Below are 24,165 nucleotides of genomic sequence, written 5' to 3' on the forward strand. Positions count from 1 at the left end.
TTTTGGTATTACACACAACTTTTGAAAGATTTGCCTTTTAGGGGGAAAATAAAATTAAAGGCAAAAATGAAGAGAACGAAGCACATAAGATTTTAAAGTAAAGTTCCTGCAGCTAATTAGGTCAAGAATATTTCTGATACAAACTTAAAAGAAATGGCTGAATAATAAAAAGGAAGAACAAATACAGCCTAGAAATTGGACCCTAGAGCTTTTGTGCATAATGAACTTTATAAGATATCTTTTTAAAATATTTTGGTTCCCCAGAAGAATACTGAAGAAGGAAGTCAACTGTACATCAGTAAGTACAATTACCCTGACATGAAGCCATTGACTACAGCATATGAAAGGATTACTTAATGGCCTGAACTCTTATGTTGGGCCTTTGTGACCAAACTTGACAGCAGCCAGGCAAAATGGGGTTTAATGATGTTGAGACTTGAATAGCTACTTTAGATGGGGACATGGCTCTCTGTGTGTGCCAGATTACTATTTGAGGGCCAAACACATTTAGATCTAAATGAGCGTAACAAAGCACTGATGGTTATTCATCTGTTGGTTTCTGCTGGCTTGTGTTTGATGTGTCCCTTGATACCTAGATTCCTGTTTAGAGTGAGAGTAGGAAGCAGAGAGGTGAACTTGCTGATACTAAGGGAACTTAAAAAGTCACTTCAAAGGATTGTCATAGACCATAGTACTGTATCCTGCCCTCTATACTGCAGACAGTTCAACTGTGACACAAGAGTCACAGGCAATAATACACATCAAACACTTCTATGAACACACACACAAGTCTTCCTGTCTGAATCCACCCCTGTCTTCAGGCTAGAGTCCCAAGTAGAGATGGGGACGACTCACCATTTTGGCAAGTTGTCCCACTTCGTGAGTCGTCAAAAGTTGATGAAGTGATGAATAACAAATATATTTGTCATTTCATGGGGGGTTATTTTAAAAAAAGGCTGACACTCTTAGCCTGCCTTAAGGAAATCCAGGCTGCCCTTTGCAAAGATGGCACCTGCAGATTCCCTATCATAAATGAAGCCGCAGCCGCCATCTTTGCAAAGAGCAGCTAGTTTCCCTTTTTAAAAGGCCATGGCTGCGGAGGCCTGATGGAGACCTCGGCAGCGGAAGTGACAATTATGGTAAGGGTGTGTCAGTGGGAGCAGGGAGAGGCTAAGTAGGGAGAGGAAGGGGTGGGGGTAGGCTGTGGGGGTGGGTGGCTGTGGAGGTGGGTGGCTGCCTATTAACCAACCGATCAGCTGATTGGCGGCCAGTAGGTAGAATGGTTGGGGTTTTTTATTACGAAGGGAGAAATAAAATGGGGAAATATTCATCCCTTCATATTCGTGGGTGTCTTTGGAACCCATGAATATGAAGGGACAAAAATTTAATGGATCAGTGATTTTCCATGAATATCGCAGTCCGTTTTTTTTAAATTTGTCCCCATGTCTAGTCCCAAGCCCCATGTTCAAGTCTCAATTCCATTTGCTCTGCCACCACCTCTCCTTCTCGCCACCCCACTGCACCCCTCCTCCTGCCACCATGCCCCCCCACTGGGCCTCCCTACCTGATCATGCCACAGCCATCATCTTCAGAGGCAGCATGCCGGGCTCCTGGCCCTTCCAGGGGCCAGCCATTGCCTCTACCCGTGCAGCTGACACCCCGCTGATAGGCTGGTGCAGTGGGGAGAGGCAGCAGATGGCAGCAGACGACGATAATCCATTCCAGCAAAATCGCTGTACAGCGAAATCGTCGTCAAGTGAAAAAAACCCATTGGAATGCATTGAAAACTGGTCAATGCATTCCTATGAGGGAAACACCTGCTCGTGCAGCAAAAATCCACCATACGGTGGTCATTTGCCGCTCCCTGTCTTGCGAAATGAGGTCAGCAAAACAGCGGGGAGCCATTTTGAGAGCCGCCGATTAGCTGTTTTTAGATCATCGTTTAGCGAAAAATTGGTTCCCAAAGCAGGGAACCGATCGTCGTCAAGTGGATTTTCCCCATACAAACATCATTTTGCGATCACTATAGCGATCGCAAAATACGCATCGTCAAGTGATTTCATCATCTAAAGAGGCAATCATCAAGTGGGGCACCACTGTATAATAATATGGATTTGAAAACGTGACTCGGAAAAATGAGTCCAAGTTGCGACTTGAGTCGAAGTCGTTAAAAAACACACACAGCAAGTCAAGCCCAAGTCAAGTTGCTGATGTGACTTCAGTTGGACAACTGTGAGTTGCAAATCCCTATCGCTGAAAATCAGGTATATCATATGGTAATCGTACTGAAAGATGGGCTAAAGACAAGATACACTTCACAGGTGAACAAAAGAGAAGGCAGTATTATTGTGCACAGCAATAAAAATAGTCATGTTCTGCTTCTAGTATACATAGAGAGGGCAAAATCCTGTTTATACAGGTGTAACATAAAGTTATACCTGCATAAATGTGCCATGAGTTACATTCAGCAACAAGGAATTTCACAGTCATATATTCCCAGTGTAGCCAATTGTGCCATGTGGTGGTGGAAGTGCTTTGTGGATAACACTTTCAGCTCTGCACTATTGTAACTACCGTGGGTGCAATGTTGAGGTGCACCAGAGTGATTGGGCAATGTATTTTATCACAGTGGATGCATATGTAGCATGCATATGTTCTCAACAGTAAGTATAATTTGCCTCAGGTTGATCCACTAACTTTTCCATGGACACAGAAAGGAATCCTTGAAAGGTTGCAGTGATGTCTGAGAACCAGAAACAGAAGGTAACACAACAATGGAAATTATGTTGCTTAGTGTAGTAAGTCACAACTAGAGTAGGCCATTTGAGTCAGCCGAACCTATGGAGGAGGTGACTCACCAAATTCCCACAGATTCTTTGGAACTATTCTAGTGCAATTTACTTTTCTAAGCAGCAGAATCTCAGCCAACTAATAACTGTCTGTACTTTTCCAATGCCCCCCATGTGGAGCCATGTAAAAAAAGGAAAGGAAAGAAATCAGTATATGAAATAACTGTACCATATGCGACACTGACTATTTCTTGCTTCCAGATACTGCATTTTATATGGTGATCTGAATCTTATTCATGCTCATATAAGGCTTACGTAACTTGATATGGCTATTTGTTGAGATGCCAGAGCTCATCATAGAGTGCAACTACATAGCCAAATACCACAAAATTTGCTCCACTTCTCAAACAAGTGAATGTGAGGTATTTTTTTACTGACCACATGGTGCAAAGGCTGGGTTGAATTTTTGCTCCCAAAGTACCTTTTTTTTTGCCACTGGGAGGCTTCTACTTTTTCAAGACAAAAGGATTCAAACCGACTTTATCCTGTCCTGTTAGTTGTGATTATGTTTTTTTAAATACAGAGGGCATGTCTGTAGATGGTATTTCAGTGACACAGGAAGTTGGAGGTGTGATGTTCAGGATGCAGAGGACTTGCAAAAGCAAAGCACCATGATTATGGGTTACTGTCAAACTATTACATTTCTGAAAAACTTTTCTATAGAAAAATAACATGGAAAAGCACTTCAGTCTTAGAATACAGATCATCAACAGTCTGAACAGTAATTCTGCAAAATACATCATGATTCACAACTCAGAATGATTCCATCTGGGGTCACCACTTCACATCATTCATCCATTAATCCTTTTCCTTACTTTCAAGTAACACGTTCAAGAATTACCTCATGTTGCCACATGGTGAGATGAGGCAATTCCTTCATGCTTTATTTGAAAGTAAGGGAAAGAACGATGTATTTTGCAAAATTATTGTTCAAACTTTTGATGTTCTCTGCTGTTACACTGTTAAGTGCCTTTACATCTGCACATACATGTGAGCATGATCCCCCTACATGGACCCCTCCCCTCCCACCCGTCTACGGTTTGGAAACCGTTGGGGACCACTGCATTAAAGGATCAGCAGAGGTGGGACCAGAGAAAAGAAGGAAGGGGAGCTGTGGGCTGAAATGCAACTTGCATTACAATCATTATGAACAGTAAACTCTTGAATTAGTGCACAGCCCCTATATGAGCACTGACTGAAATTTCAGATGTAATACAGGATGTGATTCTCCAAAGTAGTTGCACCCTCAGTCATACATCGGGTCACATATATGACTGCACAACTGAGATGTGCTCTGGCATCTTGCCAGTTCAATGCAATTTACTCTGGCAAGTTATGCAAACACCCATAGAGCTGTTGCATGGCATCCAAGGTTAAACTAAAAGGTAATCTAAGCCAACTTCCACTTTTTCAATGATGATGCCAAATTTATGGAGTTCATTCCCTACTTGAAATTTTATTAGTGGCTATTTGGTGACTCTGAGGGGATGTAAATGAATTTCACCAGGCTGGGTCATGCTAGTAGGGTTGAGTGAGGGTTAATTGCTTGACTACAGATCTGTAGTGTTGACTTTTAAGTGATTCTGAAATACGTTTTCAAAATGTAGTTAGCTACCCCTTGAGTATCTGCCAAGGTAGGATAAAATATGCATAACAGATCATAGTAGCACCATCCTAGAAATTTCTCCAAAACGTTGCAGAATTACTTTCTCATCCTGCATCCATATGATCAGTACCACTGAATCTGTTGTTTTATTGCAACCTTGCATGCTGACTGTAGCTTGACAGGGAGAGGCTTTTCTGGGCTGGGTTAATTATATACCCAGCATTAACCAATTGTTCCTTACAGCCTTTGAATTCAAAGAGAGACCTACTTGTCTGCTAAGTTTTCTTTCCCTCTCTTTAGTTTATTGGTGTCAGTTATTTGCTGTTGAACTGTTAAGTTGGTATATGAGCAGTAAAGAAAGCAGCATGTACAAGTCTCTAATTTCAAGGAACTGTATATAAATGTATTTGCGAAGGTTCTCACGGCCGGGATCTAATGGTTGTTGGGGTTTTTTCGTTCTGAAGGTTGTTCTTCCTAACGTTTTGCCAGTCTCTGTGGCCGGCATCTTTAGAGGACAGCACTTCGCAATTTGGAGTCACGGTGAAGAAAAATTGGAAGAATTTCTGGACCATCTCAACAGCATCCACCCAAATATACAATTCACCATGGAAAAAGAAATAGAGGGCCAACTCCCGTTCTCAGATGTCATGGTCCTACACAAAACTGACCTCCAACTGGGACACAAGGTCTACAAAAAACCCACTCACACAGACACAAAAATTCCAACCACCACGCACAGCAAAAAAGAGGCATAATCAAAACACTGGTAGACCATGCAAATCGGAACTGTGAAGCTCAGTTTCTCAGCACTGAACTCAACCATCTGAATTGGGCCCTACAGGCAAATGGCTACTCCAAAATGAAATCACAAGATCCATCAAACCAAGAAAACAACACCAAACTGAAGAAGAAAAACAGCCACCCACATATAAAGTAGTTCTGCCATACATTAAAGGGGTCACGGATCGCATGGGGAAACTTTTGAAAAAACACAACCTACAAACAGTATTCAAGCCTACCACAAAAACACAACAAATGTTACCGTCAGCAAAGGACAGAAGGGACCCCCTCACCACTGCAGGAGTATATCGGATACCTTGCAGTAGTGGCCAGGTATACCTTGGAACCACAAAACAAAGCATCCACACCAGAATCAAAGAACATGAGAGACACTGCAGACTAAAACGACCAGAAAAGTGTGCAGTAGCTGAACCTGCCCTAAAACAAGCTGGGCATGAAATTCTATTTCGAAATACTGAAATACTGGACAACACCAGCAATCATTACGTCAGATTGCACAGGGAAGCAATTGAAATCCACAAGCACCAGCAGAACTTAAACAAAAAAGAGGAAAGTTTGAAACTCAACAAAACTTGGCTTCTAGCTCTGAAAAATACAATGTGCAAAAGGTCAGTGACGTCTACCCAGCTACAAGGACTGGGGATCACCACACACAAAAAAACAGCTAATGACACCCATCAATCACAGTGACAGATAATCTCTCTTCCTTATCACAACAATGCACCCACAACAAGACACACTAATCACCCATCTCCTGAATAGGACTAAAACCTATCTCACAGCCATAAATACTCCACTCCCAAGCAAACTACACCAGAGCACAGAGTGCTGTCCTCTGAAGATGCCAGCCACAGAGATTGGCGAAACGTTAGAAAGAACAACATTCAGAACACGGCCAAAGAGCCCAAAAAACCCACAACAACTGTATATAAAGTTTTTTTTTAAAAAAAAACCAAAACATTCCTGCTACAAATGTCTCTGAGAGAGTTACTTGGGCTTTAAGTGCCACTCACTGAGAGAAGGGGTGGACCCTGGGAAACCTCTAGCTATTCTCTGTAGATCTCAGTACCTCTACTGCATAGCAAAATGGGGAATTTTGCCAGAAATTCAAAACTCTGCAACACTATCAGAAATAAATTGTCCCATCTTAGCTCACCAAAGGATCTGCTCCATTTGTCTGCTTGTTTCAACATAACCCAGCTGAAACTAGCAGCCTCTAAAATGGTTTCTTACAGAAACAAGTGTTATGAAGGACCATCCTGGAAACGCAGAGCTGGAAGGAACACTATGGATCATTGTGTCCCGCTCCTGTCAAGAAGGCACAGAGGGGAATTGAACTCCCAACTTCTGGCTCCACAGCCAGATAGCTAAACTGCCACTAGCCTTCACTGGGGTTCAGAAGAGGAAAATCTGCTTCTTCCTTCTGTCAGCCAAAATCAGAAGTAAGCAGCTTGATTTAAAACATGGGGATAATATAGGAACTGGCTCTAAATTGTACAGCTTTTTATTGTTTACTTCTTCTGTAGCATTTGTATGTGTTCACATGACACAAGCCATGGATCTGTAGAGCAATGGCTTACCATGAACAAGCAACATGATAGTACTGTACATTTCACTCTGTGTTTGTTTGATTGTGTTGTCTCTTGCTTTGTAACAAACAGCGGGGGGGGGGGGAGCCAAAAACAAATATTGGGAAAAAACCAAGCAAATGGAAGTTGCTTGCTACCAGACAAAAAACAACAACTGTGGACTAAACTTCCATGTTTGTTTAGCTAAAAAAAACAATAAGCAAGCTAGAACAACTGAGCAGGGAGGCATTGCCATGGTTCATGAAATGCCTGGGTTTGTTTTTTGTTTGGTTTTTAAATGCAAGTAAAATAACTATCCCAAATTAATCTTTAAAACATGACAAAAATTATGGAAGAAGTGGGGCTTAGAAGACAGCAGCCAGAATCCTACAGGTGTCCATTTAAGATTTTTGTAATGTGTTGTGGCTAATTGTGCCTAACTGCCATGGTGCAGGGACATATCTCAGTTGTATGTCTGGTCATGCACCTGACTGTGCAACCAAGGTGCACTCCAGCAGCTCGTCAATTAGCTGCGATCTGCCATGATACATTATGAACACCTTAAGCAAACATCAGTAGGATTCAAGCCAGTAACTTAAGAAAATCCAGTGTATCTATGAAGATCTTTGTATATCAATTAATCTTTTCTACATGTAAGTGCAACATAGTTCATTCAACTATCTAAGCTCTTCAGAGAAAGTCACCAAACATCCTTTATTTCAGTGGGATTTATTTGCGAATAATTTTCTTTAACTATGCATTAGAACAAAAACATTTATTCAACCAAGTTTAATGCAGCCTAAAAGGAATTCTCTTATGACTATTGCTACTGGTATTTGATAAACCTCCCATTGTTCCAGTCTATTTTGCATTTTTAGTTGAAAGAGCTTAGGTCATATTACATGAATTGTATTTAATAATTTGGTTGGTCAAAAGCTGTAAAGGTTTGCTTTATGTTTATTTTCTATTTGTAAAATTAATGAAAAATCCTAAGGTCAAGGTGGAACTTACCAATGAGATACATGCCAATCCAGTCCCCTGCATCCACTTCTTCTTTTATATCCCAATAAATCACAAGATCTTGTGAATGTCCTATGGAATAATAGGAGCTGCTGACTGTGAGTGTAGACCGGCTGTCTGAGGTTACCAAATCGGTATCACTTGTAGAGCGTGGAATAGTGACTGTCTCGTGAGGGCCATTCCCAATGTCCATGTTGTGGAACTGGTCTGGGTTGTAGCTGTACCTCAGAGGTTCTTTGCACCGGCGCCGATTCTGCGAGTTCCTAGAAGGAGACGCCATGGCAGCCAGGCCTAAGAACCTGTTCTGATATAGATTCTGTCAAAATGAAAGAGGAAAATAATTGAAATTCAGAATCTATCTTTCCAGAATCTGAAATATCACAATTTAAAAAAGTAATGGGGGAGTGAGTGAATGAAATATTCATGTATGACTGTGCCAGACCCAAAAGTATTTCAATTAGAATGCAGTGCACATTGCTTACGATACAGCCTTCAGGAAGTTGCTTATGATGGCCAAAATTTTATTACATATGTACACCAGCATAGGTCATTCAGCGTAAATTTCAGTGATACAGTACTGCAAACTAAGTCAGCATAGGTGTTTGTTATCACACAGTGGCTGAAATCCTACTGGATTATAAATGCAGAAGATGTCACCAGCAGGTAACATTAATTTTTAATTTAAATTAATTTAAAGCTTCTTATACCCCCACAAGTTCTGGTGCTCCCCAGGGATCCCTTTTGACATAAGGAAGCCTTTCAGAGCCTTGGGAGGTAGGAGGGAGAGCAGTTAATGTCAGAAAATCACCTTTACCAGCAGGATTTCAGCCACTGAGTTACTGTAATGGAGTTACACCAGTACATTTAGCTAACAGAATTCTAGCCACTGAATTAATTTTGATAATCATTTCCCATTAGCTGGTTGTTATTAAGAGTTTTTTTATTATCTCTGATGTAATATGAATTCCTAGCCACATATTCTGCATAACTAGAATCATTCTGCTGAAAATACAACATTAGTTAATGTAACAAAGAACTTCCATCAAAAAAATATAATCTTGTTTGATTCTCTTCTTTGGCCCACAATCAATCTTTGACAGCTAAGGTGATGTCTGAGTCTGTGTCCTATTGTACTCATCTTTTTCACTCTTTGATCCAGATGCATCATCTGCTTCACTGTAAAGATACAGAGTCACCTTCCTGGAAACTACCAGTGTTTGCCAGCTGAGCTCTTTCCTTGGGCTTGGTACTCTTGAGTTACAACTACTGTACTAAAGGTTCAGTTCTGTATTTAGTATTAATACTGTGCCAGAGGTGAATATCTCTGTTGATTTTTTTTGCACCCAAATGTTGTGCTACCTTCCCATAGCTACACCATCTGCTCTTCTGCAAAAACTCATTCTGAGCAGCCAAGAGGCACTGTCACAGATGGCAAGGAGAGAGGGAGAACGGCTGCCACAGTAACAGAGTTTTACAAATGTGAGGCTGACTTCACATATTGGAGGCTGTCTGGAATTACTTCAGTGCTGCAGCTGCTCCCCATGACCAAGCTGCAATATACATTTGCCATTTAGCCTGAATGCTGGACTGCTTTTGCTACTGTGAATGAAATTATAGCAGGAGGGAGCCCACATGCTGAACAACAGCACAAGTTGAATGAATGAATACTTTTATTACTGTCAAAGACCGGTAAAACCAAATCAATATAAAATAGATACATATAATTATAGTTTCATAAAGTCAGTCAGGCTAATAAAATTCCATTAAAACATGATAAAATGACCCTTTATTTCCAGTTAATAAGATCATATATCCTTAATATAAGTAAAACCTCAGGCAGTGTTATATTAAAAGCATTATATTATCCATCTAAAATCACCTACTCAAATAACTGATTATGAATAACCATTGCTGCAGCACAGAATTTGACCACTTGTTATATATGGGGTATTGTCAGAGAGTAGCAACTGGACATAATCCTCCTCTGATTTCCAAGGAGATTTACAGATAATAGGTGATAAAAAGCTCCATACAAAGATCCCGATAGCAAGTACAGCAAAGGAGAACATGACCAACTGATTCAACTTTATCACTATTACAAGGGCAGAGACAACCTGATGTAGGCAAACCTCGAAATCTTCCCTCTAGAAGCTTAGAAGGAAATACATTGAGCCTAGCTAGTGTAAAAGCTGTTATGGCTTTAGGTGACATAAGGTAAAGGTAAAGGTTCCCCTTGACAATTTTTGTCCAGTCGTGTTCAACTCTAGGGGGCGGTGCTCATCCCCGTTTCCAAGCCATAGAGCCAGAGTTTGTCCGAAGACAATCTTCCGTGGTCACATGGCCAGTGCGACTTAGACACGGACACGGAACGCTGTTACCTTCCCACCAAAGTGTTCCCTATTTATCTACTTGCATTTGCATGCTTTCGAACCGCTAGGTTGGCGGGAGCTGGGACAAAGCAACGGGAGCTCACTCCGTCGCGTGGATTCGATCTTACGACTGCTTGGTCTTCTGACCCTGCAGCACAGGCTTCTTCAGTTTAGCCCGCAGCGCCACCACGTCCCTCTGGTGACATAGTGCTGGCTAAATACGAGGATGTGATAAAAGCAGATTTCTTAAGAAAGTTATATTTCCCTAACCTTTGCGGCCTTCATAGATCTCACAAAGGCTTTTGATTTCATTAGCAGGGATGGCCTTTTTAAAATACTTCCCAAGATTGGATGTCCACCTCGACTCCTTAGCATCATCAGGTCCTTTCATGAGGGAATGAAGGGCACTGTAGTTTTTGATGGCTCAACATCAGATCCTTTGACGTCCGAAGTGGAATGAAACAAGGCTGTGTCCTCGCACCAACCCTTCTTGGGATCTTTTTTTGCTGTTGTTGGAACTGCAACGTAAGGTGGTGTCTATCTCAGGACTAGATCAGACGGAAAGCTCTTTAATCTCTCTAGATTGAGAGCAAAGACCAAAGTCCAACTGAAATGCATTCGGGACTTCCTCTTTGCAGATGATGCAGCCATTGTTGCCCATTCTGCTGAAGACCTCCAACAACTCATGAATCATTTTAGCCAGCCCTACCCAGACTTTGGACTAACAATCAGCCTGAAGAAAACACAAGTCATGGGCCAGGGTGTGGACTCACCTCCCTCTATTACCATCTCCACACAAGAATTGGAAGTTGTTCATGACTTTGTGTACCTTGGCTCAACGATCTCTGACACACTCTCTCTAGATGTCGAGCTGGATAAACAAACACATTGGCAAAGCAGCTACCATGTTCTCTAGACTCACAAAGAGAGTATGGCTCTATAAGAAGCTGACGGCATATACCAAGATCCAAGTCTATAGAGCCTGTGTCCTGATCACACTCCTGTACTGCAGCAAGTCCTGGACTCTGTGCACACCAGGAGAGGAAGCTGAACACCTTCCATATTAGTTGCCTCCGACAGATTTTTGGTATCACCTGGCAGGACAAAGTTCCAAACAGAGTAGTCCTAGAATGAGCTGGAATTTTTAGCATATATACATTACTGAAACAGTGATGTCTAGGTTGGCTTGGGCATGTCGTGAGAATGGCTGATGGTTGGATTCCAAAGGATCTCCTATATGGAGAATTAGTGCAGGGAAATCACCCCAGAGGGAGACCACAGCTGCGATACAAGGATACCTGCAAGCAGGATCTGAAGGCCTTAGGAATGGATCTCAACAGATGGGAAACCTTGACATCTGAGCATTCAGCCTGGAGGCAGGCAATGCACCATGGCCTCTCCCAGTTTGAAGAGACCCTTGTCCAGCAGGCCGAGACAAAGAGGAAGTCACAAAAGGAGCAAAATCAGGGAGCTGGACAGGAGACAGTTTGGATTTGTCTTCCATGTGGAAGGGATTGTCAGTCTCCAATTGGCCTCCTCAGCCACACTAGACACTGTTCCAAATCCTCCATACAGAGCACATTACCATAGTCTTTCGAGACTGAAGGATGCCTAATGAATGAATGGGCAAGGTTCTGGAGCGTATGGTGGATTCTGAGTTCCAAGGATTCCTAGAGGGAATGGATTACCTAGAGTCTCCTCAATTTTGTTTAAGGACTGGCTATGGGACAAAGACGGTTTTGGTTGCCTTGGTGAATGACTATGCTGAGAACACATCAGGGGAGTGTGTCCTTGTTGGTTCTGCTGTACCTCTCAGTGGCTTTCAATGCCATCAATTATGGTATCTTTCGGGACCATCTCTCTGGCATGGAACTTATAGGCATTGTTTTACAGTGGTTCCAATCCTTCCTGGAAGGGAGAAATCAGAAGATGGTGCTGGGAGGTGGTCTCCTGGTCAATGCTCTGCCCATTGGCCTGTGGTATTCCCCAGAGTTCTGTTCTGTCTGCCATGCTTTTAAACATCTACATGAAACCACTAGGAGAGGTTGTCTGGAGTTTTGGGGTTCAGTGTAACCAGTGTGCAGATGAGATCCAACTCTATCTCTCCTTTCCATCCAATTCCAAGGAAGCTGTCTTGGCTCTAAACCAGTGCCTAAAGCAAAGTAAAAAAGCAAAGTGTGCTGCTTATATACCACCCCATAGTGCTTAAAGCTTAAAGCACTCTCTGGGTGGTTTACAAGTTAATTATGCAGACTACACATTGCCCCCCCCCCAGCAAGCTGGGTACTAATTTCACCACCCTTGGAAGGACAGAAGGCTGAATTAACCTTGAGCCAGCTACCTAGGATTGACTCCTGGGTTATGAGCACAGTTTTGGCTGTAGCACAGCAGTTCGACCATTGTGCCACAAGGCTCCTAGTATCAGTAATGGACTAGATGAGGGCAAACAAACTGAAACTTAATCCAGACAAAACAGAGGTGTTCCTGATCAATGAGAAGGCAAATGAGGGAATAGGGGTACAACCTATGGTTACTTTCCCCCTAAAAACTCAGGTTCACACCTTGGATGTACTCCTGGATTCATCCCTGAGCCTAGATGTCCAGGTGGCCAGAAGTGAATGTATAGAATTAACACTGGTGCACCAGCTGTGACCATTCCTTGAGATGCTTGATCTGGCAACAGTGACCCATGCCTTTGTTACACCCTGCTTGGATTACTGTAATGTCCTGTACATGGAGATGCCTTTGAAGACCATTTGGAATCTTCAGCCAGTCCAACATGCAGCAGTCAGAATGCTGACTGGGGCCAGTGAATAGGGAGCATATAGGACCACTGCTACAACAACTGCACTGGCTACCAGTTCATTTCCTGGTCCAGTTCAAAGTGCTAGCTATCAAGCCCTATATGGCTTTGGTCCAGGCTATTTGAAGGACCATATCTCTCCCCATGAGCCTTCTCAGAACAAGGTTGTCAGAGGAGGCCTATCTCTCAGTCCCATTGCCACTGTGGACACAGTTGATGGGGACATGAGAGAGGGTCGTTTCTGTGGCTGCTCTCAGGTTATGGAATGCTCTTCCTTGGAAGATCAAAGTGCCCCCCTCTCTTTTATCTTTCCACCAACAGCTGAAGAACCATCTTTTCAGACAGGCTTTTAACAATCATGACTGAGTCCCTGAATGTTTTTTAGTTCAGATTGTTTTTAGCATTTTACGTGTTTTTAATCGTTCAATGATACTTTACTCAATTTTATAGTTAAATCATTTCTAATGTATAACATATTGTGTTTTTAATTCTATCCTTTTTAATATTGTGAACCACCTTGAGTCTCCTTGTCAGGAGAAAGTTGACCTATAAATAAGACAAATAAAATAAAATAATCACAAATAGTAAATGCTATTTAGCATTTACACTCCCAGCTATTTCTTTTCAGATCCCAGGTGCTTAATAGTTTCCCTCACATCTCTCATTTTTGCAATTCCTTGAAAGAAGCAGAAATAACATTGTTTTGTTAAATCTCAGATCAGAATCCATATGCAAGTGGTATAGTACTTATATATTATGTCTAACATATTACAATATATGTGTCTATGAGTTCCATTTGGTCTTGACTTCATACTGGGGGTTCCTTATAAATTTGTCAAAGATTTCTTTGTGAGAAGATTAGTAAGGGCATACAATTTTTCTGCCACTAGTCACCTTCTTCTGCAATGTACAGGTGTAGGTTGGGTGTGCTCTTAGTCACATTTTGAGTCTCAGCAGGCCCAGTGTCAAGGTTTGAAATGTTGTCTGTAAGTGATAGAATAATTAAGAGAAATTTAAAACAATGCAACCCTGAAAATGTGCATTGTGCTTAAGAAAATGAAGTTTGAATAGCCATGTGCTAAAAGTCACTGCAAAACAATCAGCTGATTCTCTATCCAAACCACAGGGAAAGCAAGGTCAATGTATAATAACGTCTGGCAAAGAATCTCTTTCACAGTAAGCGGACACTTCAGGATGGATATTGATAAGAAAAAATCCTAGCCCATGGAACTCCTAGAGTACTGAAATATAGTAATCCCAAATTGATGCTTTCCCGGATTCACTCACTAGGACTTCAATGCCCCTGCAATTTTCCTCACCCAGCAAAACTGTACCCAAATATATTACTATGGAGCCAGTCTGCTACTACAGCAGGTGCAAGGGAATTAGTCAAAATGTAAACAAAGATTTGGTTCCATGTGTGTTTGCTGTCTTAGCAAAAGCAATAGAGATTTTCACAGAAATTCCAAGAGATGTATTACATGGGGTGGCAGTCTGCTATATTGGCAAATTTCAGTTGTTTATAACTGGAGAAAGATAAACAAATAAAAGAAATATTAATACAGGTAAGCAAGAGAGCCAACCTAGCAGTTCGAAAGCATGTAAATTTGAGTAGATAAATAGGTACCACCTCGGTGGGAAGGTAACGACATTCTGTGTCTAGTCGTGCTGGTCACATGACCACGGAAACTGTCTATGGACAAACCCTGGCTCTACGGCTTGGAGAAAGGGATGAGCACCTTGCCCTAGAGTCGGGCACGACTGTACTAAATGTCAAGGGGAACCTTTACCTTTACCTTAAGCAAGAGAAACGCCACACATATATATGCCACACACATCAGTACCAGCAATAGTGATACCAGGTATGAGACATCACTGAGCAGCAGGCATACATAGCACAACAGTGAGCTTCACTTCCAGTAACGCAGATCAGAAAATCATGAATTTCCCTCTATGGATGCAAACTGATGTGGGTGAGTGACAACATGGTTAAATATTTTGCTGTGTGGCTGAATATGCTTAAAGACTAAAAGTATATTTTACTTCCACATATTTTTATTTTTAAGTAAGTACACTTTGCATTTTGACTGTACCTTTTTATGCTATGAGTTCTGCATTTTAGAATGTAATTAAAACATTATCTTTGTTCCTTTTGATTCTTTTAAGTTCTGCCTATAACTTAAGTTTTGCCTTTAAATATTTTGAATATACCTCTGCTTGCATCTTTTCATAGTTGTAAGAAATTTTGATGGCAACCATACCTGAAGCTTTCCACAAGTTGCAAGAATGGATTTCAGCATTTGTGCCTGCAGTTTTTCACTGTTGTAAGAAACATTTTTGTAAGATGAAGCAACATGCCAGTAACGCCTCAAAAAGTTATGTTTTTAATAGCTCTTGCATAGAAGCAATTAAGCTGAATAAAGCTTGTAGAAATAGGCACACTGGTGTTGCTTATTTTCAACTTGAGAAACAGTAAGATGTGAATGTCTGTAATACTTCACCACAAGTTAATCAATGGTTTAAGATTTATAAACACTGATATCCCAATGAATTTTGAGATGAGAAAAGGTTATCTGTTCTCACATTGGAATTAACCCTTTCAGAGATAAATGTCAGCTGTGATGGACCACCACAGACTCAAACTAACAAGGGGTGTTATAAAGTTCACAGTGCCATGAGGTCATTGTCCTGACACCAGTACTGTTTCACATGAAATTAGCCTTAGAATGTGAGCCCAAACTCCCAGCAACATGTCAACGTTCTGTGGCAGGCCTAAGGAGGCTCCCTGATGGGTCAATGCAAAAAGAAGTTCCGTGAAGGCAGGAAGCTTGCAAAAATCACCAAAACATAAATTAGGAAGACACAACAAAATTCCATCCATAGATTTCCATGTGACAAAAGTAACAGTGCTTCTGTTTGTATAAACTGTGGTGGTGGTGGGAACAAGTTTATTATGAGAGGTGTCAGTGGAGTAGAATCATAATTGTAACTCCACAGGCACTTCAAATTTAATTCTGAAATTCTAAAATCTCTTTTTGACAATTTCTTTGATCAAGAACAAAGCTCAAGTGATGGGTGTTGTACATTCCAAATCTGCAAGCCCTGCAGAGTGAACAGAGATGTTATAAGCATGGAAGATATGCACAGGCATAGTTTATTATTTATAATGCTGTAAATCTAAAGGGAAAAAGTTGGCACAGATATCAAAAGCTATGTTTATAATTTTAATCAAAACCCTACAGACCAAGAGTATATCCCTGCAAGCCTAAGAATTGCGTGGGTGTACATGAGAGCAAAAACTGACCTATTTGGTTCATAATCATCTGTGTAGTGTTGTTCCTACCCACTCTTGCTCCTCTTTTACTCCTACACACACGTCAAGTGTAAAAGTGAAAGAAAACACAAATCAAGCTATAATTAAAAATGGCTCTTTATCCCATTCAGGAACTCACAAACACCTGGCATTCAAAAACCTGTTTACATGGAGGTGTAAAGTTCAAATCTATAAAGGAATCATTTTCATTATGAAGAGTCAATTATAGATAATGTAGTATAAATTGTGTGAGGATAGAAAAATGCAAACCCAAATAATACTTTACAGAAAATTATAATGCAAGATTAGAACTTTGCTTGTTAGCAGTATATTTGCTGGATAGGTATTGAAAGCTGTAGGAATATGTATATAGGGGCTCAATATGTTGACTGTTCAGCAGCATCACATACGTGCTAGGTAGCAAATAGACTGGACAGGATGTGACAATATACAGAAGGAAGCATGCACCAGCAAAAATAATAACTAGGAAGGGGAAGGCAGGAGCATACCTGATCAAAGGTAGACAAAGTAAAAATATTTTAACCATGCAAAAGTGTCAAGAGAAGAGTTTCAAAACAAAAAGATTAAATAAAAGGCCAGGAAATTGCATGGAAAAGTGCAGAGACTCAGTGGGTTGACCCAATTTCACCAGATCTTCATCAAAAGTCAACTTCTGAGAAAACTTTAATAATCCACACAATATGCAAGGGCCACAAAAACCCGAGCTCTCCTGTACTGGTAAAGCCGTACCATTCCTCAGACAATCAGTAAACATATTCTTCTCTCTCTCTGTGTGTGTGTGTGTGTGTGTGTGTTTGCTTGCTTGCTTGTTTTAATTAAAGCTTGAAAGCTGTAAAGGAAAACTTCAGTAAGGTCATTTTTCACCAATTCATCTGTGTAAGCTTCAGCCACTGAAGAGCTTGCAGAGTTCCAAGAGTTATGGTGCTCAGCTTTTTAAGGGTTTTCAAAAACCAACCTAGGTTTTCAAGCACTAACCTAATTGTCTGTACAATCAGAAAATTTTTCCTAATGTACATATCAAAGGCCTTAGTCCCCCAATACAAACACAGCCCCAAAGTCCAAGTTCGCTCCCTTTTAAAGCCCAACTCCTTTTGCTGTCACTGATGCAAACTCTGTCTCATTCATTGGATCACAATGTCAAATGCACTAGATAGAAATGCATGTCCAACTGTCCTTCCCGGCACACAAGAGCTACTCGTCCATACTCCTGGTGTCTTCTAATCAGTCTCCTAATCATTCGCATCCCCTCTCCTTTTTTTAAATTCTTACTTCCTCCCAAACACGTTCTCATTCTTTGTCTCTCTTTTGATCATCCTAACACATTTTTCCCCTCTTCCCCTTTCTGAATATCATTACAACTTTTAAGATGTTCCATGTTGCCTTCCCAAGCCTATCTGGCAACAAATATCAGTTTTCCCTTCCTTCATTCCTAGTAGAATATTGGGGGTTGGCTAGGAAACAGCAGTGTGCTAGCCTCTAGCTGCTCCATTCTTTCCTTTTTCTACAGAGGTGGTGCTGTGGATTCTAGCAGCATATTGGATCAAGAAGCATACAGAGGAGAAGACAGCAGGAAGGTGGGTGTTGCAGGCTAACCCCATTCTACTTTCCAACCAGGAAATATTCTAATTCTAACACCCACATTTTTAAAGGTTTTTTTCATAATTTTTTTATTTTTCTCCTTATAAAGGTAGGGTAGGGTAAAGAGCAGCTAGAGTAAGGGTACCCTCTGAGGGAGTGGATTTGAACAGACACATTACAAATCAGTATTTTTCATAGTAATTCTATACATTATCTTTTAGAAATAGTTCCACACATCATAAAGAAATATAGACAGTGTGCAAGAGGGAAAATCAAATAGAGACAGATATTTTGTAGTTCTAATTATTAATTATGTAGCTGATAGTATTTATCCATCATTTATATTATCTTTTCTGCAGCCACACAGATAACTGTGTATCAGTCTACTGTTCTATTTACCTTGTAACCATGTATATACCGTAATTGCAACCAAATTTTCTCGTGGTCTTTTTTCTTTTTTGCATCCAGCCAATCTGACAATATGTCTATTTCTGCGGTTTCAAGTATTTTACCTATTACTTTGTCTATTTGCAGTGTTCTAGATTCCTTCCAGTGTTTCGTAAAAACTATTCATGCTGCTGTTATAATATGAATAGTTAGATATGATTTTTCAGAGTCTAGTATATCTGGCAAAATATTTAATAGGAATAGTTGTGGTATCATCGGTATTGAAGTTTCTAATATATCTTGTAGTATCTGGTTCACTTTACTCCAGTATCTTTGGGCATCTTTACACATCCACCACATATGATAAAATGTTCCTTCTTTCTGTTTACATTTCCAACATATATTTGAAAATTGGGTGCTTATTTTAGCCAAAGTTGTGGGTGTCATGTACCATCTGTAGACCATTTTGCATATATTCTCTTTGAATGCAACAGATTTAGTTAATTTTATATTTGTTTTCAAAATGTGTTCCCATTGATCCAATTCAATATTATGTCCTACATTCTGTGCCCATTTAATCATACATGCCTTTACCATTTCATCTTGTGTTTCAAAATCTAACAGAAAATTATATAGTAACTTAATACATTTTATCTCTGATTCTAGAAGAATTCTGTCAAAATGGGTATTTTCTAGGTAAAGCCCTGTTGATTATCTTTAACAAACCTTGATAATAATTGTGATCGTGCCCACCAATCCAATCTGATGCCTTGATCTACTAACTCTTGTTGCTAACACCCACATTAATGCTAATATTAATACTACTAATAGTAATGAGGATCAGGAGAAGCACACCTCTCAGGGAGTGCCAAACAGAAATAAGATTTCTCATGCTGTCATTTAATGGATGTTTTGATGCTTTTGAATCTATCTTGTATAGAAAACAAATAAGTTGTCAACAAGAGTCTTTGCATTGTCTGAGCGAAGAGTTCATAGACCCAAAAGGCTCCCATGAGACCCTCAACTGAAAGTGGCTTAAATGTCATGCTGAGTGGGAAAGGCAATAAAAGTCATGTATCATGGCTGGATAGCTGCCGGAGCTATAGCAAGACAGGTCACAGCAAAGAACTGCCCATTCCCAAGAGATGCCTCAACCAATAGAAACTGTACTAGTTTTAAATCAAAAGAATAAAGAGATTGCAGAAAATACGTGACGTCTAACTCTAACAGAGAAATAAAAGGAAAGACTGGAAAGAAATTTAAACAGAAGGCATGCACGGCTCATGATTATGAACAGAAATCAGATTACTGGATCATTGACTCAGGGTGCACCAGACATTGTGCACATAAAATATAAATAAATCTAGATGAAAGACCTAGTGGAAATATTCAAGCTGCTAATGGTGATGTCATGGAAATTTAAGGAAAGTGGCTCGCATTTTGAACTTCGAACTGTCTGATGAAAAAGTGAGACTAAGTGATATATTGTTTGTTCCCGAACTACAATGCAACACATGTTAAGTGCATCCGCTTTGGATAATAAAGATTTTTTTTTTTTACATTTTCAAAATGGACAGTGTACAGTAATGTAAGATGGTGAAATACATTTTCAAACAGTCAAACTGAAAGGTGTCTATAGACCGCATCTTTTATATGAATAACAACAGATCAGCACAATGCAAGCTCAGATACAAGATAGCATGAAGTTGCTGCATCATCACTTCACACGCAGAGATCCCAAAACAATTTTGGAGCTGCAAAACCAAAACTTGCTATAGGTATCAAAATAAATTCAAATTATGCAATCAATAGAACCAGATCCATAAGCTGTATCACAGAAAAGAGTGTTAGGCCCTCATTCCTGCCAAGGACAGAGAAGCAGCACCAGAGTGCTGGATTTTATATGTAGCGACTTAGGGGTTCCACTCACTATCCCATCATTGGGACACAATAGATGTATCCTAGTATTTGTTGACGATTTCTTGAGGTACTGTGTCACCTACCTGCTGAAGGAGAAGAATGAGACACACTTCAATGCAGAAAAGGTCATGGTGAGCAACAAATTTTGCACCACACACAAAGTTTTCCGTTTTGCAAAGGAGAACTGTTCCACATTCTCCTGAGCTGAATGGAATAGCTGAAAGAAAGCTGAGGTTTCTTTTGGAGATGAAAAGATGCATGCTTGTGGATGCAAAGCTGCCCAACTAATTTTGTGGTGATGCTATTACGTATCTCGTAGAAGAGACTGACAGCCAAAGGCACTATGAAAACATCATTTGACCTAAAATATAACAGAGTACCAAGCATAGAACATATCAGAATTTTTGGAAGCCTAGCACAAACTCATATACCAAAAACAAAGCAACAAAATGGACTCAAGAACTGAAAAGACTGCTTTGCTTGGCTATGCTCTTGGCAGCAAAAGATATAACATGATGAACAGGTGAAGTCAGTTTAAGCAATGTGGTTTATTTTGATGAACAAAAGAAAGCTAACAAAAGAAGAACAGAAGACCAATATGGTGGACCTCTCCTCGATGAAGATGTAACAATCAATTAAAAATCAATTTAAAACACTGATGTTTCGGCAGGCCTTCCCCTCAGCCAATTCCTGATCTTTCCTCTTTTTCTCTCCCCTCGTTTTTGTCTCACCTTGTCTAAGTTCTTTCCTTTATTTAAAATTGTTTTAATCATATTGTAATTACGTTTGTTGTAAGCCGCCTAGAGTGGTCTTAAGTGGCTAGATAGGTGGGATATATAAATAAATAAATAAATAAATAAATAAATAAATAAATAAATAAATAAATAAATAAATAAATAAATAAATAAATAAATAAATAAATCTTTTCACACCCTGAGCCAGATATGAAGCAGGAAGGTGATGATACGGAAACTAACAGTAATACATAAAGAGAAATAGTACACCAAGAGAGAGACACCAAGAGAAGTACTACACTAAGAGACACAGATGAAGATGTCAAGGCTGTTAAACAGCAAGAGGCTCCAATGTCACAAGAAGTTCTGGAACCAGCCACCAGCCACTTATAACAGCCCAACAAAGGTGTACCAACTCCTCACCTGTCCTACCTCACAAGGAGATGAGCCAGTGACCTGAGAGAAGATAGAGGAGAGGCCACCAGCTGGAGCTGCCAGATGGAGAAAAGCTGCAAATGAAGGGATAAAAGCACTGTAAAGAATGAGACATGGACACTGACCAAGATACCACCAGGCAAGAAAGTCAACAGATGTAAGTGGATATTCAAGGTGAAACAAGATGCAGATGGAGAAGTTGAGGACATGAAGAAGAGCCTCGTGGCGCAGTGGTTAAAACGCTGTACTGCAGCTAAAACTGTGCTCACGACCTGGGGTTCAAATCCCACGTAGCCGGCTCTAGGTTGACTCAGCCTTCCATCCTTCTGAGGTCGGTAAAATGAGTACCCAGCTTGCTGGGGGGGGGGCAATGTGTAGCCTGTATAATTAAATTGTAAACCGCCCGGAGAGTGCTTGTAGCGCTATGGGGCGGTATATAAGTCCAATAAATAAATAAATAAATAAATAAATGTACACCACCTTAACGAAGAGGTAGAAATCAAAGAGTTAGGGGATGCATTAAAATGGAAATGGAGGCCGATAAGTCATATTTGCTGAATCATATAGTTCAGCTTCTAGAGACACTAGGCCTTCAAGTTGCCCACAAGGAGCAACATGAACATCTATCTATCAAATAATAGTAAATGCATAACAGATATAGGTAAGCTTTTGTATCTCAAAACCAGTACCAGACCAGTTATAGTTGTTGCTGTAGGAATACTACGCAGAAACTCTGCAACAGTATGGCACCTGCAGGTGCTGTAATATCAACAACAGAATTGTATTACTAGAGTCCCTTGATCCGGTTTGCACCCAGTCCACAAAAGAAGCAATTCACTGCATCTCTGCAGGATTCCATTACTTAGTCCTACTGATTATCCTGTCCTTGGGAGTGCATAACTGTGCAATTTGTTTGCACAGCTACTCCCAATGAATGCTACAGAATCAGCAGTGAGCATTGGTTGTTGTATCTCTGCAAGAATCTCTGCTCCTGCAACCATGAGAAACTCTCATGCAACAGTACAGGGGATGAGCTCCTTTAGAAGAATGTAGTCCTTACCTTTTCACACTCTAAAGATAAACCAGATACAAACAAGAAGTACAGTTTTCTTTCATTTCAGCTATAAGAAATCTGGGAGCACTGGTTGGGACAATGTACTTCTCAGAGCAGAGACTACAAGTTGATGAGACTTCCTGTCTACATCTAGGGAAATAAAGAATTTTCTTAATCTTTCTGCATCATAAAGCGTCTCTCAATTTTATATAAAAAAGCAGGGTGGGTTTTTTGCTCATTCTAAAACTATTTTCTGTCCCAGTGTTGGTTTTTCCATGTTTGAGTGATACAGAAAATGTAGCAAGGTGCTCCTTAAATAACAGAGATACTAGTGAATGCAATGAGCTTTCCTTGGATTGTGCAGCACATCAAGCATATTGTAAGATTCTGTTATGCATTTTATGTTGACATTTCAAAATTTTTATTGTCTGGAAAACCTTGTTTCTTCTAGTATTCTTAATAAAATGTAACAACAACAATAAAGATTGTATGCCATCAAGTCAAATTCTGACTTATGGTGACCCTTTTCAGGAGTTTCTATGTAGTAATCAGAAGTGGTTTATCATTCCCTTCTCATCGGGGTGCTCTGGGACTGTGCAGCTTGCCCAAGGCCATACAGGCTGGTTCTTCAGGAATGTACAGTGAGAAACTGAATTCCCAGCCTCTGGCAATCAGAAACCTAACTCACAGAGCAAGCCAGCCATAATATGGCAATCTAAAATTTACCTGATAATCTATATTTTCTTCATTGTATCACTGAACGCTAATTATTTTAATTAACATAACATTAAGCTTGAGTATTAAAAAACTAATGCTACAAATAATCAGTACTCATAATTAATTATGGAGAGACTTCAGCCCATATCCATGACCTATTATTTTCCTCATGGCTCAAAATGATTCTCATGGGACTTAAGTAGAGTCACATTCATATTCATGGTCAATAATGAAGTTTACTGGTTGCCCATAGACAATTTGGTAGCTGAAAATATTTCATAAAGATGTTTGAAGATGGAGGTTATCAAGGTTATACAGTAGTCCACCTATCTTTCAAAAAGCAAGTGTGTGTGTGTGTGAGAGAGAGAGAGAGAGAGACAGACAGACAGACAGACAGACAGACAGACAGACAGACAGACAGATAGAGATTAAATCAGAATCTGTTATTTTTGGTATCAAATGGTGAAAATACAGAGATCAGCACTATTTGTTGGTAATTAAGAAGCTTATTCTGTTCAACCAGAAAACAAAGCCTAGGAGACAGACAACACTCACAGTTATGGAAGAGATGAGCTGCTTAACTCCATCTATTTCTTTATTTCTCCTTCCTTAGCAGCTAATTCCCCCTCCCGTTACCAATTCCTATGGTAAATTACCTGGGAAGGAGAAGGGCTTCTGTATTTCTCCCATCTGAATAGGCAGAAAGAAGCCGTAATTTCCCCATCCCACAGTTTCACTACCCATAGGTAGAAAGAGGTCACAATTTCCCTACTCAGTGTAGCCAATGTAAAAGGTAAAGGTAAAGGTTCCCCTTGACAATTTTGTCCAGTCGTGTCCAACTCTAGCCGGTGGAGCTCATCTTTGTTTCCAACCCACAGAGCTAGCATTTGTCTGCAGACAATCTTCTGTGGTCACGTGGCCAGCGTGACTAGACACGGAACGCCGTTACCTTCTCACCATGGTGGCACCTATTTATCTACTTGCATTTTG

General features: G+C 40.3%; 1 protein-coding gene across 15 annotated transcripts in view; it reads right to left on the bottom strand.

The window, feature by feature from the left end:
- The window catches only part of HECW1 (HECT, C2 and WW domain containing E3 ubiquitin protein ligase 1), a 400,600-nt gene that overhangs the window by 251,770 nt on the left and 124,665 nt on the right, over window positions 1-24,165 (bottom strand). For all 15 annotated transcript variants that reach the window (XM_078377440.1, XM_073002583.2, XM_073002582.2 and 12 more), the window contains one exon: window positions 7,836-8,160. In XM_078377440.1, the coding sequence (XP_078233566.1) occupies window positions 7,836-8,160 (325 nt within the window). The remainder of the gene's footprint in view (window positions 1-7,835; window positions 8,161-24,165) is intronic.

The sequence above is a fragment of the Pogona vitticeps genome, chromosome 6 (genome assembly GCF_051106095.1).
Source record: "Pogona vitticeps strain Pit_001003342236 chromosome 6, PviZW2.1, whole genome shotgun sequence".
In the NCBI taxonomy this organism is placed as follows: domain Eukaryota; kingdom Metazoa; phylum Chordata; class Lepidosauria; order Squamata; family Agamidae; genus Pogona; species Pogona vitticeps.